Consider the following 12266-nt stretch of genomic DNA (forward strand, 5'->3'; position numbering starts at 1 on the left):
TCTTTCCCTCTCACCCTCAGGCCCAGAGAGACCCTTCCTATCAAAGGCTCCCGGAGGGCCTTTATCTATAAGAGGTCTCCCCTGGGGAGGTGTCTCCCGGCTTCCTCTCTTCTTTCTGAGATGCTAAGCTCTCCTGTTCTCGCCCACAGGCCCATCATGATGGAAGCTGAGAACTTCACTATTTTCATCAAGAACAGCATCCGTTTCCCCCTCTTCAACTTCGAGAAGTGAGTCCTCACTTCCTCCCGAGAGCCAAGAGGCAGTGCACCCACCACCACCTGCCACTCGACTGCAGGAGAGCAATGCCCCATTCCCCAGTCCTTCTCCCATCTCCTGGGGCTTCTGCTCCCTGAGCTCCCAGCAGGCCTTGGCCATCGCGTCTCAGGAGGCCTTTGCCCACATTTTCTGCAAGTCTCCCTGCCTTGAGGCTCAGAACCCAAATAGGAGTTTGGCTTAGGGCAAGAGAGGAATAACTTAGACTTGGCCCTGGGACACGGATACCCCCAAAGGCTGTCCCCCACCCCCACATTCAAGCCCATGTATGATGTCCCTTTTCTCTTAGTTCAACCCCCTCATTCCTTCAACTACCCAGTAGGCACCACCATGTGCAAAGGGCAGTCCCAGGGAGTGTGGAGGTGGAGGTGCACAGAGTCGTCAGAAGTGCCTCCCGTCTTCCAGAAACCCCAGCCAGACAGAGATTAGATATGGAAACACATGGGACCAGCAGATAGCATAATGGTTACATGGCTGGACTCCTACATAGTCACTACAGTTCGAGTCCTGGGCCAGGTGGCTTAAAACTCAACGTGGGATGTGTGTGCTTGCATGCCCCAAATCCCCAGAGGAGACTGGAGGAGAAGGGATTGCAGTGTGGCCATCCCTCCAAAGGGTGATTTCTCATTTTCTGCCTCTCCAGCACTCTCTGTCTCTCTGGCAAGAGCACACGCCCTACAGCAAAAATCTCTCTTAAAAAAATAAATAAATAAAAAGACATGCACACTGGTAACCCTGACACAGGAGAGAGGGCGATGGGGTTACAAGAAAGAGGGTAAGCACATGGTGAAGTCCAAGACGGGTTCAGCTCCCCCTGCCTGGGTGTGGTGGGCCCTGAGGCTGCAGAAAGCTGAAGAAAAATGTATACAGAACTCTCTCCTCAATAACCCTGGGCCTGTCTTCTCTCCTCTCCTCCCCAGGGGAAACCTCCTTCCCAGCCTGACAGCAAGGGACCTGAAGACGTGCCGCTTCCACCCTGACAAGGCCCCCTTCTGCCCCATCTTGCGGGTGGGGGATGTGGTCAAGTTTGCGGGGCAGGATTTTGCCAAACTGGCCAGCACGGTGAGGACCTTGCCAACCTTCCAGGACCCTGAACTGGGAAGCCCAGACGTCGGGGCCCTTTGGCAGGCAGTGGGGATACCAGGAAAGGAGCTGTACGGAGACAGCGCCACCTGGTGGAGCCATCCCAGGCTTGTACCTGGCTTGGCGATTGAGCCTTTGCTTGGGTTCATCCTGCTCTGAGCGGGTCTTGCCTCCCCAGCCTCGGCCCTCCAAGCCTTAGTTCCGCATTTCTGTCCTCACACTTCACCTCAGGTAGAGGCCTTAGGTCTCCCGAGAGGGCCACAGAATGGGAAGGTGGATCTGTGGCCACTGTCTCCTGTGTTGTACCCAAGCCACTGAAGTTTCCAAACGTGGGGTTTGGAGGCTTGGGCGTTTTCACCCTTGGTACAGCATTACTGAGCAGTGTGTGACTGGTCAGTTTTTTCTCCCTGTCTCCATCTTCCACCCAGAGCATGGAGACAAACTATTAGTCATAACCCCCCTTTCTCCTAGCTGAGCACAGGGGTGGGGGGTGTGGGAGAGCTCAAACCTGGCCCCTCTCTTCAGGGCGGAGTTCTGGGCATTAAGATCGGCTGGGTGTGCGACTTGGACAAGGCCTGGGACCAGTGCATCCCTAAGTACTCCTTTACCCGACTCGATGGCGTTTCTGAGAAGAGCAGTGTCTCCCCAGGCTACAACTTCAGGTAATCCGCCCCCCCACCCCACCCCAGATCCCAGGACATTAGGAGAAGGTAAGGACTGTCCTAAAGAACCTTATTTCAAGACAGCAGTGCAGAGTGGGAAGAAAGATTCCATCCCCCTCAATCAGGTTTCAACTCAAGATCAGGAAGGACTTTCTCACAGCTGCTGGTGGTGGTGGACAGGCTGTCCTGTGAGATCGTCACTCTCCACCACTGGGAGTGACCATGTCCAGGATTCCTGCTCCAGGTGGGTAGGTAGACCAGATGGCCAAGGTCTCCTGCAGGGATGGGCTTCTATGGTTCTTTCTTTGTTCTTAGCTCCGGTCCTACAATGCGCCCTGGTAACTCAGATAGACCCACTCTCTGCCTTGTGCCTGAATTTTCTAAGGTTCCTCACTCTGCAAAGTAAGGACAGTAACTGGTTTCATTGTACAAGAGGGCAGTTCTGTATTTCTGTTTGTAGCCGAAAAATTTTAGTCTCAAGTAACAGTCAGAGTGGTCATTAGTTCCTCAGTGCCTTTTCAAACAAGTACGGAAACCAGCCTTTAAATATTGTCTTAACTTATATTCTCAAGGGCTTTGAGAATAAGGGATCTTTCCATATACATATATATATATACACACACATATATATATATGTATACACACACACACACACACACACACATATATAGATATAATATATTTCAACATGAAGAAAGGGAAGGAGGATAAACTCTTTGGAACCAGCTAAAGGGCCCTGAACAAGTTTTGACTTTTCTCATCCTAATTTCTTCATCTCTGAAATAGAGACAGCATTGTTGTTTTCTGGAAAATCCTATTAGCCAATGCATGAAGAGCTTCAGCTCTCTGTTTTGGTTTTCTCTTCATTTTTGAAGATCCTGAAGTTTCTGGTGGCATCCTGGTTAAGTACACAATGTTATACACTGAGTAGACTAACTACTGGGTTGTCAGAAAAGGCATGACACATTTTGCATAGAAAAATCTGTCATGACTTTTCCATTGACCCAATAGATAAATAGGCAGTGATCAGGGGGAAAATACGTGTAAAAATATATTGGAAGAATTGTTAGTCATATTTCCTTTGTCATAGTGCTATTCTCCAATATAGACACAGGTAAGCCAAAAAGTTATTTGACCTTTTTTACCTTAATTTATCATTTTAAAAAGTTACCCACTCCATTAAGCTTTATATTCAATAGTTTAAAATATACATATAGAATCTCTGAAAAGAAAAAAAAATTAATTGAAAATGCTTTCATAATCAACTCCAAACTTAAAAAAAAGAAAACCATAAGAAACAACATATATTTTAAAGTCGGTTAAAAATACTGTTTAGCTCCCTGGCAGAAATTGGCATATTTATTCAGTCAGTTCATCACGCTGAAATCAATACAAAGGATATTTGTATGGTGCCTTAAAATAGTAACATATTAATAAAAATTCTCATGATCTAAAATGCAAGTTTTCATCTTCACAACGTCCCTCTGGCTCTTGGGAAATCTTTTATTGTCCACATAATTCATTTGGCTGGAAAGCTAATGAAGAATGTAAGTGTGTGAAGACCCCACAGGCTAGTGTCATACAGTTTCAGAACAGTGTCTTTCTTAAGGAGGAGTTGAAGTTCTTTGTTGTGAATTAACCATTAGGACAGAGGATCTCAAAGAAACTAGCCAACATAATGCTTAGGGGCCTAATGGAAACCACCTGAGCAGCGTGGGCTACGCTTAGGATCAGGTTCTGACTCCTTCACCAAAGTCCTCCAGCCCAGAGTACAGGGGGATCAAGGAGCAGCATTCGGCCCTCATACTTGAAAAGAGTTTCCAGAGGATTCAAGGAACAGCACTGATAAGGGGGAATATTTGACACCCAGGGCCAGCAGAGAGCTCTGGCAGGCTTCCTCAAATCCTCCACCTGGGTGCCCACCCACAGCCTCACGTTGCCTTCAAGCTTCTTGGCATCGCACTGACACCCAAGGCTAAGCTAAGAGTTCAGAGGTTACAAGGCCACCTTTCTGAGTCATCAAATAAGAGGAGAAACATGTCACTAAGCGAGGCTCGGAGCAGGCCACAGGGTGGTTTCTACATGATACTGTTAATACATATGCTGCTCGCAGACTCTCACCAAGTCACTTGTGAGCAGGAAGCACACTTGTTACCTTGTGTGCAAAGCATTTTGTGTGCTTTGGTTCATCTTTCTTCACCAGCCCTCCATGGTAGGCCCTGCAGTCCCCCCCACTTTACGGATGGGAAAATGGAGCCCCACAGAGTGAAATACATTTTTCAAGGTCACAGAGCAAATAAGTATGGGAGTCTGGATGCAAACATATTTTCTTGAATGACGTCCACCCCAACCAAAAAAGGCAAGGGACGGTTTTACTTGTGAATCCTTACAGAAACCTGTCTGTGTGCTTGTTACGCTCATCCTTGCTGCCAAATAAAGACTGAATTCCGGGGATGCTAAGAGACCAGCAGATGCCGGAGGCGCAATTCATAGCCTGGCCTTTCGCCTCCCAAACAAATTCGTTTTCCTCTCCCTCTAACAGAGGCCAGATTTTTCAGCATCCTACTTTGCCATTTGGTCTGGAGGGGATAGAATGATTCAGCCAAGGTTCAGCCGTGTTTTAATCTGCAAACTCAGACAATCCAGAGGCAGCTAGAGATTTGCATTTCCACCGCTAATTACTTCTGCAACTTCTCTCCAAATGCCAACCTCACCTACCTCAGGGGTTTGGAGAATTATAGTTGTTGGAGACCCCCTCGGAGACACTAGATTGAGGTGGTCATTTCACAGGTGAGAAAGTGGAAGTTCCAGAGGGGATGTGACTTGCCAAAGGTCACGGTACATCTCAGAGTAGCCTTAGGGGTTCCATCCCAACTCCACCAGTCTCTGCAACACAGCCCCTGGCCTACTCCAGGTACTAGACAGATGAAAGCCAAAGTTGAGGAGCTGTGCTTGGTGCAGTCCATCTAAATCTTCACTTGGTGACCTCCTCAAGGTTCCTGTCCTTTCCCCTATGTGAAATTTGGTGGGACCATTTTGTTTTTGCTCTTAGGTCTATACGGCTTAGCTAAAGACTCCAGGAGTTGCTCTTAGTACTTCATGAAACCTCTTTCTAAGCACACTGAGAGTACAGTCGGTGGGGTCATCTGGATTTACAGTGAGCAAAGTGGAGCATTTCCAAACGTAAGAACTAGAGAGAGTTACCGAGTCAGGGGAGGGCAGGAGGCAGGGTCCTGCCGTTTAGACGAGGGTTTTGGGCTACGTTCCTGCAGCCCAGGTGGACCTGCGAGTCATAGAGCTGGATTTTACTCAGAGCACTACATTCGCCAAAGTGCTGGAGCGGACAATGGCGTGCGTGAGCGCGTGCACATGTGAATTCGTGAGAAAGTGGGTGCGCTTGTTAGTGGGTGAATGTGTGAGGCTGAGCAAAAGTGTGTCGATAGATGAATGTGTGTGTGTGTGCCTGTAGGAGTGAGTGTGTGTGAGTTTATAGGCCTTGATGGTGCAATGACAGATTAAAAATACTGTATCCGTCAGGGTCCCAGCAGGAAACAGATGGCAGATGCAGACTGGGTAATTCGAGGAGAGTTTAATAAAGGGATGTTTCAAAGCTGTGGGCAGGGAGTAGGGAAGCCACGAGGACAGTGCAGTGCCTGAGGACAGCCTCGGGACATTGCTTACCGCCCAGGTCTGAAGGAGTGACAGACAGAAAGAAGAGGAGAGGGCAGCCCATCAGGGGCCACGTCTCACCTGGGCTGAGGCCAGGACAGGACAAGCAGGGAAGGGAGAACAACGACGTCTCCTCTGGCACAATCCTAACAACTTGCATCTGTGAAATCACAGCCCTCCGTCAACTCTACCCCCTGATAAGGGCTTGTACGCAGACATGAGCGATTTTGCAGGACATTTTAAAAAGAGGGACCAGCAGTTGGCGTAATGGCTTTATTGCTGGACTCCCATGTAGTCGATCGTGGTTTGAATCCCAGACCTGGTGGCTTAACTCACGCCGGGTGCATGTGCGTGCGTACCCAAGATCCTGAGAGGAGAATGGAGGAGAAGGGATTGCGGCGTGACCATCCCCCCTGGGGGGTGATTTCTTGCTTTCTGTCTCTCTCTGTCTCTCTGGAGAGCACATGTGACCTATAAAAAATCTCTCAAAAAAAAAAAAAAAAAAAAAGAGGGAACCAGCAGTTAGCGTAATGGCTATGTCGCTGGACTCCCACATAGTTGACCGCGGTTCACGTCCCGGACCCGGTGGCTTAAAACTCACGCCGGGCGCGTGTGCGTGCGTGCCCAAGATCCTGAGAGGAGAATGGAGGAGAAGGGATTGCGGCGTGACCATCCCCCCTGGGGAGTGATTTCTCGCTTTCTGTCTCTATGTCTCTCTCTGTCTGTCTGGCGAGCGTACGCGCCCTACAGTGAAAATCTCTCCAAAAAAAAAAAAAAGATATTTTATTCCTGCAAATAATATATTTTTAAGCAATGCCAGCCTATACAGAGTAATGACAGGAAGGGCTCTTCACTCCTCCACCCATTGGTCCCTGCTGGAAGTTAGGATCCTGGGCATTTTCATGACTTCCTAGCCCTCGCTATGCAAATACATGTGCACGGCATAAAATTCTGGGCCTTTGAAGGCCTCTAGAGGTCTGTTCTTGGACCTCAGATTAAGATCCCTAGTGTTTTTTACCAAGCCCAGGGCACCATCCTCTGACCCCCCCCCAAGGTAGACTCAGAAAGGCTTTGAGACTTGCCCAGGATTATACAACCTCACTAAGAGGCATGTGACAACTCAAACCCAGGGACCTGATCTATAGCCGTTGCTTCTAGCACACCTTCCCCCCCATGAGGCTTGCAAAGAAGAAAGCAGTCGCCATGGGACATACAGCCAGCGACGGTGGCTGGAGGATGAGAGAGGAGTGAAATGATCCCTTTAGCAATGTCTGACTTCCCCTGTAAGAGTTCCTAAGACAGCTTTGCTATCAAAAGGCAACACGGTTTTGGATTGCCTCTCGGTGTCTAGGACCAAAAAAAAAAAAAAAACACTTGTTCGGCTGCTAGATGTTCCTCGTGCGGTAGGTGTTTCCAGGGATCGTTTGGTGTTGGAAATGTATCCACAGCAGCTTTCATGAAGCTCTGAGATTTGGCGGCTGTTCTGCTTCCATGTGGGAATGTGCAGATCAGCAAGCTCTTAGGCCAAGTGACAGAGATGGGATCGAAGCATGCCCTTGGCTTTCAGCGCTCCCTTCACAATCTGCATTTTTTTGCTTCCAAAAGCTTTAGGATGAGAATGTGTTAAAAAGCAGCCATTGCCATCCGTTCCACAGAAACGCGTAAAGGCTCTCTGTGACAGGATGCAACTGCTCGACTTCATGATTCGTTTCCCCCTTCACCTTCTTTAGGTTTCAGTGGGAGGTGAGACCATTAGAGCAATTGACACCGTCCTTTATGAAGTGTATCCATCCCATCCTCACAACAACCGATATTATGGGTGTGCACCAGAGAGACAGAGAGACAGAAAGCGAGAAATCGCCCCCCAGGGGAGATGGCCACACCACAATCCCTTCTCCTCCATTCTCCTCTCAGGATCTTGGGTATGCACGCACATGCACCCGGCGTGAGTTAAGCCACCAGGTCTGGGATTCAAACCACGATCGACTACATGGGAGTCCAGCAATAAAGCCATTACGCCAACTGCTGGTCCCTCTTTTTAAAATGTCCTACAAAATTGCTCATGTCTGTGTACAGTACTCATTAGGTACTTCCCAGTGAGCCAGGTAAGTACCTAATGTGTGGGTTATCTCCCGAGCCTGAAGAAAGAGCCATTTATCACTGGAAACTTGACTCGGGCTTCATTGACCTGCCCCAAAGCCACACAGCTCATGGTGCTGGAGCCAGAATTCAAACCCTACCAGCTTGGCCCCAAAGCCTATGCTTGGCAGCCACAAGTATCCTGGTAGGACAAGTATGGTGATTCCCATCTTCCAGATGAGGAAACTGAGGCTAGGAAGATCACTTCTACGAGCAGACAGCTGGTTACCTGGCTCTCTGGTACAACATCTGGCTCCATGCCATTGATCTAAAAAAACTCAGTAGTTAAAGAGAAAGTGAGGGCCAGCAGATGGCACGGAGGTTATGGCAGCTGGATCCCACGTGGCTGTCTGTACCATTCAAATCCTATAACTGGAGGCTTGAAAATCACACTGGATGCATGTGCATGTTTGCCCAAAATCCAGAGAGGGAAATGGAAGAGAAAGCATCTCAGCATGGCCATCTACCGGGGAGTGGGGGGGGATTTCTCACTTTCCCTCTTTCTGTCTGTCTCTATCTCTCTCTGGTAAGCTCACGTACCCTATGGTAAACTTTAAAAAAAAAAAAAAAGATAGGGACCAGCAGATGGTATGATAGTTACGTTGCTGGACTCCCACGTAGTTGACCATGGTTCAAGACCCAGACCTAGTGTCTTAAAACTCATGCTGGGCACGTGTGCATGTATGCCCAAAATCCTGAGAGGAGAATGGGGGAGAAGGGATTGTGGTGTGATCATCCCCCCTGGGGGTGATTTCTTGCTCTCTCTCTCTCTCTCTCTCTCCCTCTGCGCACATGCCCTATAGCAAAAATGTCTCAGAGAAAAGATAAAGTAATAGTAATGTATTAATTAAAAAGATCAACAATGAACCATTTAAAAATATCTTCTCGTGAGGTTGATTAGGTTTCTGAAATCTTTGTGGTTTTTGTTTTTGGTTTTTGGAGAGGTTTTTGCTATAGATCACTTGTGCTCACCAGAAAGACAGAGACAGAAAGTGAAAAATCACCCCCCTGGGTGGGATGACCACACCACAATCCCTTCTCCATTCTCCTCTCGGGATCTTGGGCATGCACGCATACACACCCAGTGTGAGTTTAAGCCACCAGGTCTGGGACTTGAACTGCGGTCCACTACTAGGAGTCCAGCGACATAGCCATTACGCCAAGTGCTGGTCCCAGTTTCCTGAAATCTTTGTAACAAATATGGTTTTGGGTCTGTCTCTAAGGGGAGGAGTTCTAATCTGCTAGATACCCTAAAAAAGGGTATCTCCCCACCCCAGAGGCCATGATTCTGCCAGGAAATATTTTCCTATCAGTATAAATGCAACTGTAAATGTGTATTTCGGCTGGCAGAATTACTTCCCACCAGGCAAAGCTTTGCTGAGAACACTGCTTCCCTCACTTAGAAGCTCAAATTCTAGGCCCAAGTTTTCCCTTTCAAGTCAAACCTGGATCCCACGAGTTTGTTGCTGTTTTTCCCTGCTGCTGTAACAGTTACCGTCCCTGCTTTAGCAAGGAATCTCCACCACTCTGTGGCAGGATGGATCATTGCTCAACAGATGTCTGAGGGCTTCCAAGGGATTTGTACATCGTGATAAAAAACCCTTTTCCATTCAGCAAACGTTTATTGACTGCTGGCTGCCGCAAATGTCAGCTCAGCGTGGGGAAACACTTCGAAGGCTGGAGCTCTCTGGAGCTAAAATTGGGCTGTTCCTACAGGTAGTGAGTTTTCCTGCAGGGAGATATTTGGGCACTGGCGGGAAAATCCCTTGTGGATACTGTGGGGAGGGCCTTGCAAGTCTCTTCCAATTTTCAGATCAAATCACGTGCTAGGCACTATGGCTGATCCAGACATAAATGAGACCAGTTCTTATGATCAAAAAAGAAATGTTTTTAAGAATGATTTTATTTCATTTGATTTATTTATTTTAATTTGACCAGAGAGGGAGAGAATGTGTGTGTGTGTTGTGTGTGTGTGTGTGTGTGTGTGTGTGTATGTGAGAGAGAGAGAGAGAGAGAGAAGGCAAGCTGCCAGGTCCAAGAATCGAACCACAGTTGGCCATGTGGGAGTCTGGTGACCCCTACCACCATGCCACCTGCCGACCCCAAGATGATTGAAAGATTTTAATCTGGTGGAAATGATAAAGTTGAACCCAAATAACAAAAATGTTTATTCAAGGGACCAGCAGATGGTGAAATAGTTATGTCACTGGACTACCACGTAGTCGACTGCAATTCAGGTCCTGGACCCAACTGGAGCCTTGAAACTCACGCCAGGCGCATATGTATGTGTGCCCAAGATCCTGAGAGGAGAATGGAGGAGAAGGGATTGCGGTGCGGTCAACCCCGTTGGGGGTGATTTCTCACTTTCTATCTCTCTCTGGTGAGTGCATGTGCCCTATAACAAAAATCTCTAAAAAAAATTTTATACAAAAAATATTTGGTTCTGGAGCAGGGAAGCATAATCAAGATGAAGCAGAGAAGCAGAGAGCCCCGGGCTCTCAGGAAACCTGTAGGCTGTGATTCAGGCCTCGCCAACAGTGCTCAGTGTGATTTTGAGCTGGTCTCTTCCCCTCCTGGGCCTCAATTTACTCCTTTATAGAATGGGCTGGTTACAAGTGATCATGCTTAAGACGCTTTCAAGCTCTAGAAACCTGAGTCAACACCTTGAACATCTAGGGAAGGCTGTGGAAACACAGGCTGCTGAAGCATGCACCATTATTTATAGCCCTATCACACTGGAATGGCGTGCAGCCCTGTCCTGCAGCACGTCTGACAGGTGATTTATGATGGTAATTGACGTTTATACTTACTCATTCTTTATCTACGGTCGCTAATGGCACGAGGGAGTGCACACGTGTACATGACCACACATGCATGTGTTTACGTGCACATGCATGAGATGTGTCAGCACTGTCAGGCATCGGAATTGTCCAGTTGGGTGTGCACTGGAGGTGTCCTGTGTAGTCACAGAGCAGCGTCCCAGTGAAGGTCCTGATAGAGAAGCACACTCAGCAGGAGTTTGTGAAGAGACCCACACACCGGGAGCCTTAGGAAGCAAGGGGCCAACAGGATGGAAGGCATTACCACCCCAGTTCTGTAGCCACAGAGGAGAAACGGGAGCCCCATTTTGACCTCTCTCCTCTCCCCTTGCTGGAACCTGCAAATGTCTCCATTGACCAGACCCCCAGAAGCCAGAGGTAAGGGAGCCAGGGAGTGCGGCCTGTAGACACCAGCCTGCAGGGCTCCCAGGACCAGGGACTGGCCAGGGGCCAACTGAGAGCTCTCAGTGCACTAGGTCACCGTCCCCGCTTTCCTTCAAGTGGCTCGGCCCAGGGGGCCCTCCCTCCTCAGTAGGCTGCTGGGGTGTCCCAGGCCTTCCTTCCCCTCCCCTTCCCCAGCTCAGTACTGGCAGGTGTCCAGGCTCTGGTATGGCATCATCTGGCATCGCCGTAGTCACAGCCATGCTGGGCCTTCTCGGCAGCCGAGGTGTCTTCACAGGCACCAGCTTAGCAAGCGCCCTGCCCGCTGGTGTGCAGCAAGCGCTCCTTCTTGGCTCCTTCCACAGAGGAACAGCAGGGGTGGGTAGGGGCTTGAGATCCCAGCCGAGCCCCTCGCAGGCAGAGTAAGCTGGCAAAGCCGTTGCAGGCTTCTCCAGCCTGTGGAACCAGGGCAGCGTTGCCCGATGAGCATGCAGAGGTAATGCTGGCTGAAAGCTCTGTGCCACTACCATGCTCAGACTTCTCATCTGGAACCTCTGTTGTTGCTTTGGTTTTTAGAGTTTCTTGTTTTGTTGCTATAGGGTGCGTGTACTCGCTGGAGAGACAGAGAGACAGAAAGCAAGAAACCTCCCGCCCCCGGGGGGATGACCCTTCTCCTCCATTCTCTTCTCAGGATTCTGGGCACACGTGAACACACACCTGGCCTGAGTTTCAAGTCACCAGATCTAGGACTTGAGCCATGGGTGACCACATGGGAGTCGAGTGTCTTAACCACTATACTACCTGCTGCCCCCTCTAGTAGCTCATTTAATTCTCTCTACAACCTTACGGCTATTATTTTTACCTCCATTTTACAGATGGGGATACTGAGGCTCTGAGAGGTAATATAGTTCGCTCAGGGTCATCTAAACAAATCTAAGTGGGAACGCCGGTGGTCAGGCCCGGGACTGCCTCACTGCAAAGTCTCTAAACCACCCTGCCCCATGGAGCTGCTGTTGTGAGGTCTGAGCAATATAATATATGAGTTTATTTTGGTGCAAAAAAATTGAAATCCGGGGCCAGCAAGTGGTGTAGAATTAAAGCACTGGACTCCCACATGGTGCGGTTTGAGTCCTGGACCAGGAGGCTTGAAACTCATGCGAGGTATGTGTGCGTGCATGGCCAAAATCTTCAGAGGAGAATGGAGAAGGGATTGCAGTGTGGCCATCCCTTGGGGAGTGAT

General features: G+C 48.9%; 1 protein-coding gene across 1 annotated transcript in view; it reads left to right on the forward strand.

Moving 5' to 3' along the window:
* Positions 1 to 12266, forward strand: part of P2RX3 (purinergic receptor P2X 3) — a 36303-nt gene that overhangs the window by 13299 nt on the left and 10738 nt on the right. Inside the window, exons 6-8 of the mRNA XM_006160805.1 lie at positions 150 to 227; positions 1194 to 1335; positions 1882 to 2018. Coding sequence (XP_006160867.1) covers positions 150 to 227; positions 1194 to 1335; positions 1882 to 2018 — 357 coding nt within the window. The remainder of the gene's footprint in view (positions 1 to 149; positions 228 to 1193; positions 1336 to 1881; positions 2019 to 12266) is intronic.

Source organism: Tupaia chinensis, unplaced genomic scaffold (genome assembly GCF_000334495.1).
Source record: "Tupaia chinensis unplaced genomic scaffold, TupChi_1.0 Scaffold000709_1, whole genome shotgun sequence".
Classification (NCBI taxonomy): Eukaryota; Metazoa; Chordata; class Mammalia; order Scandentia; family Tupaiidae; genus Tupaia; species Tupaia belangeri.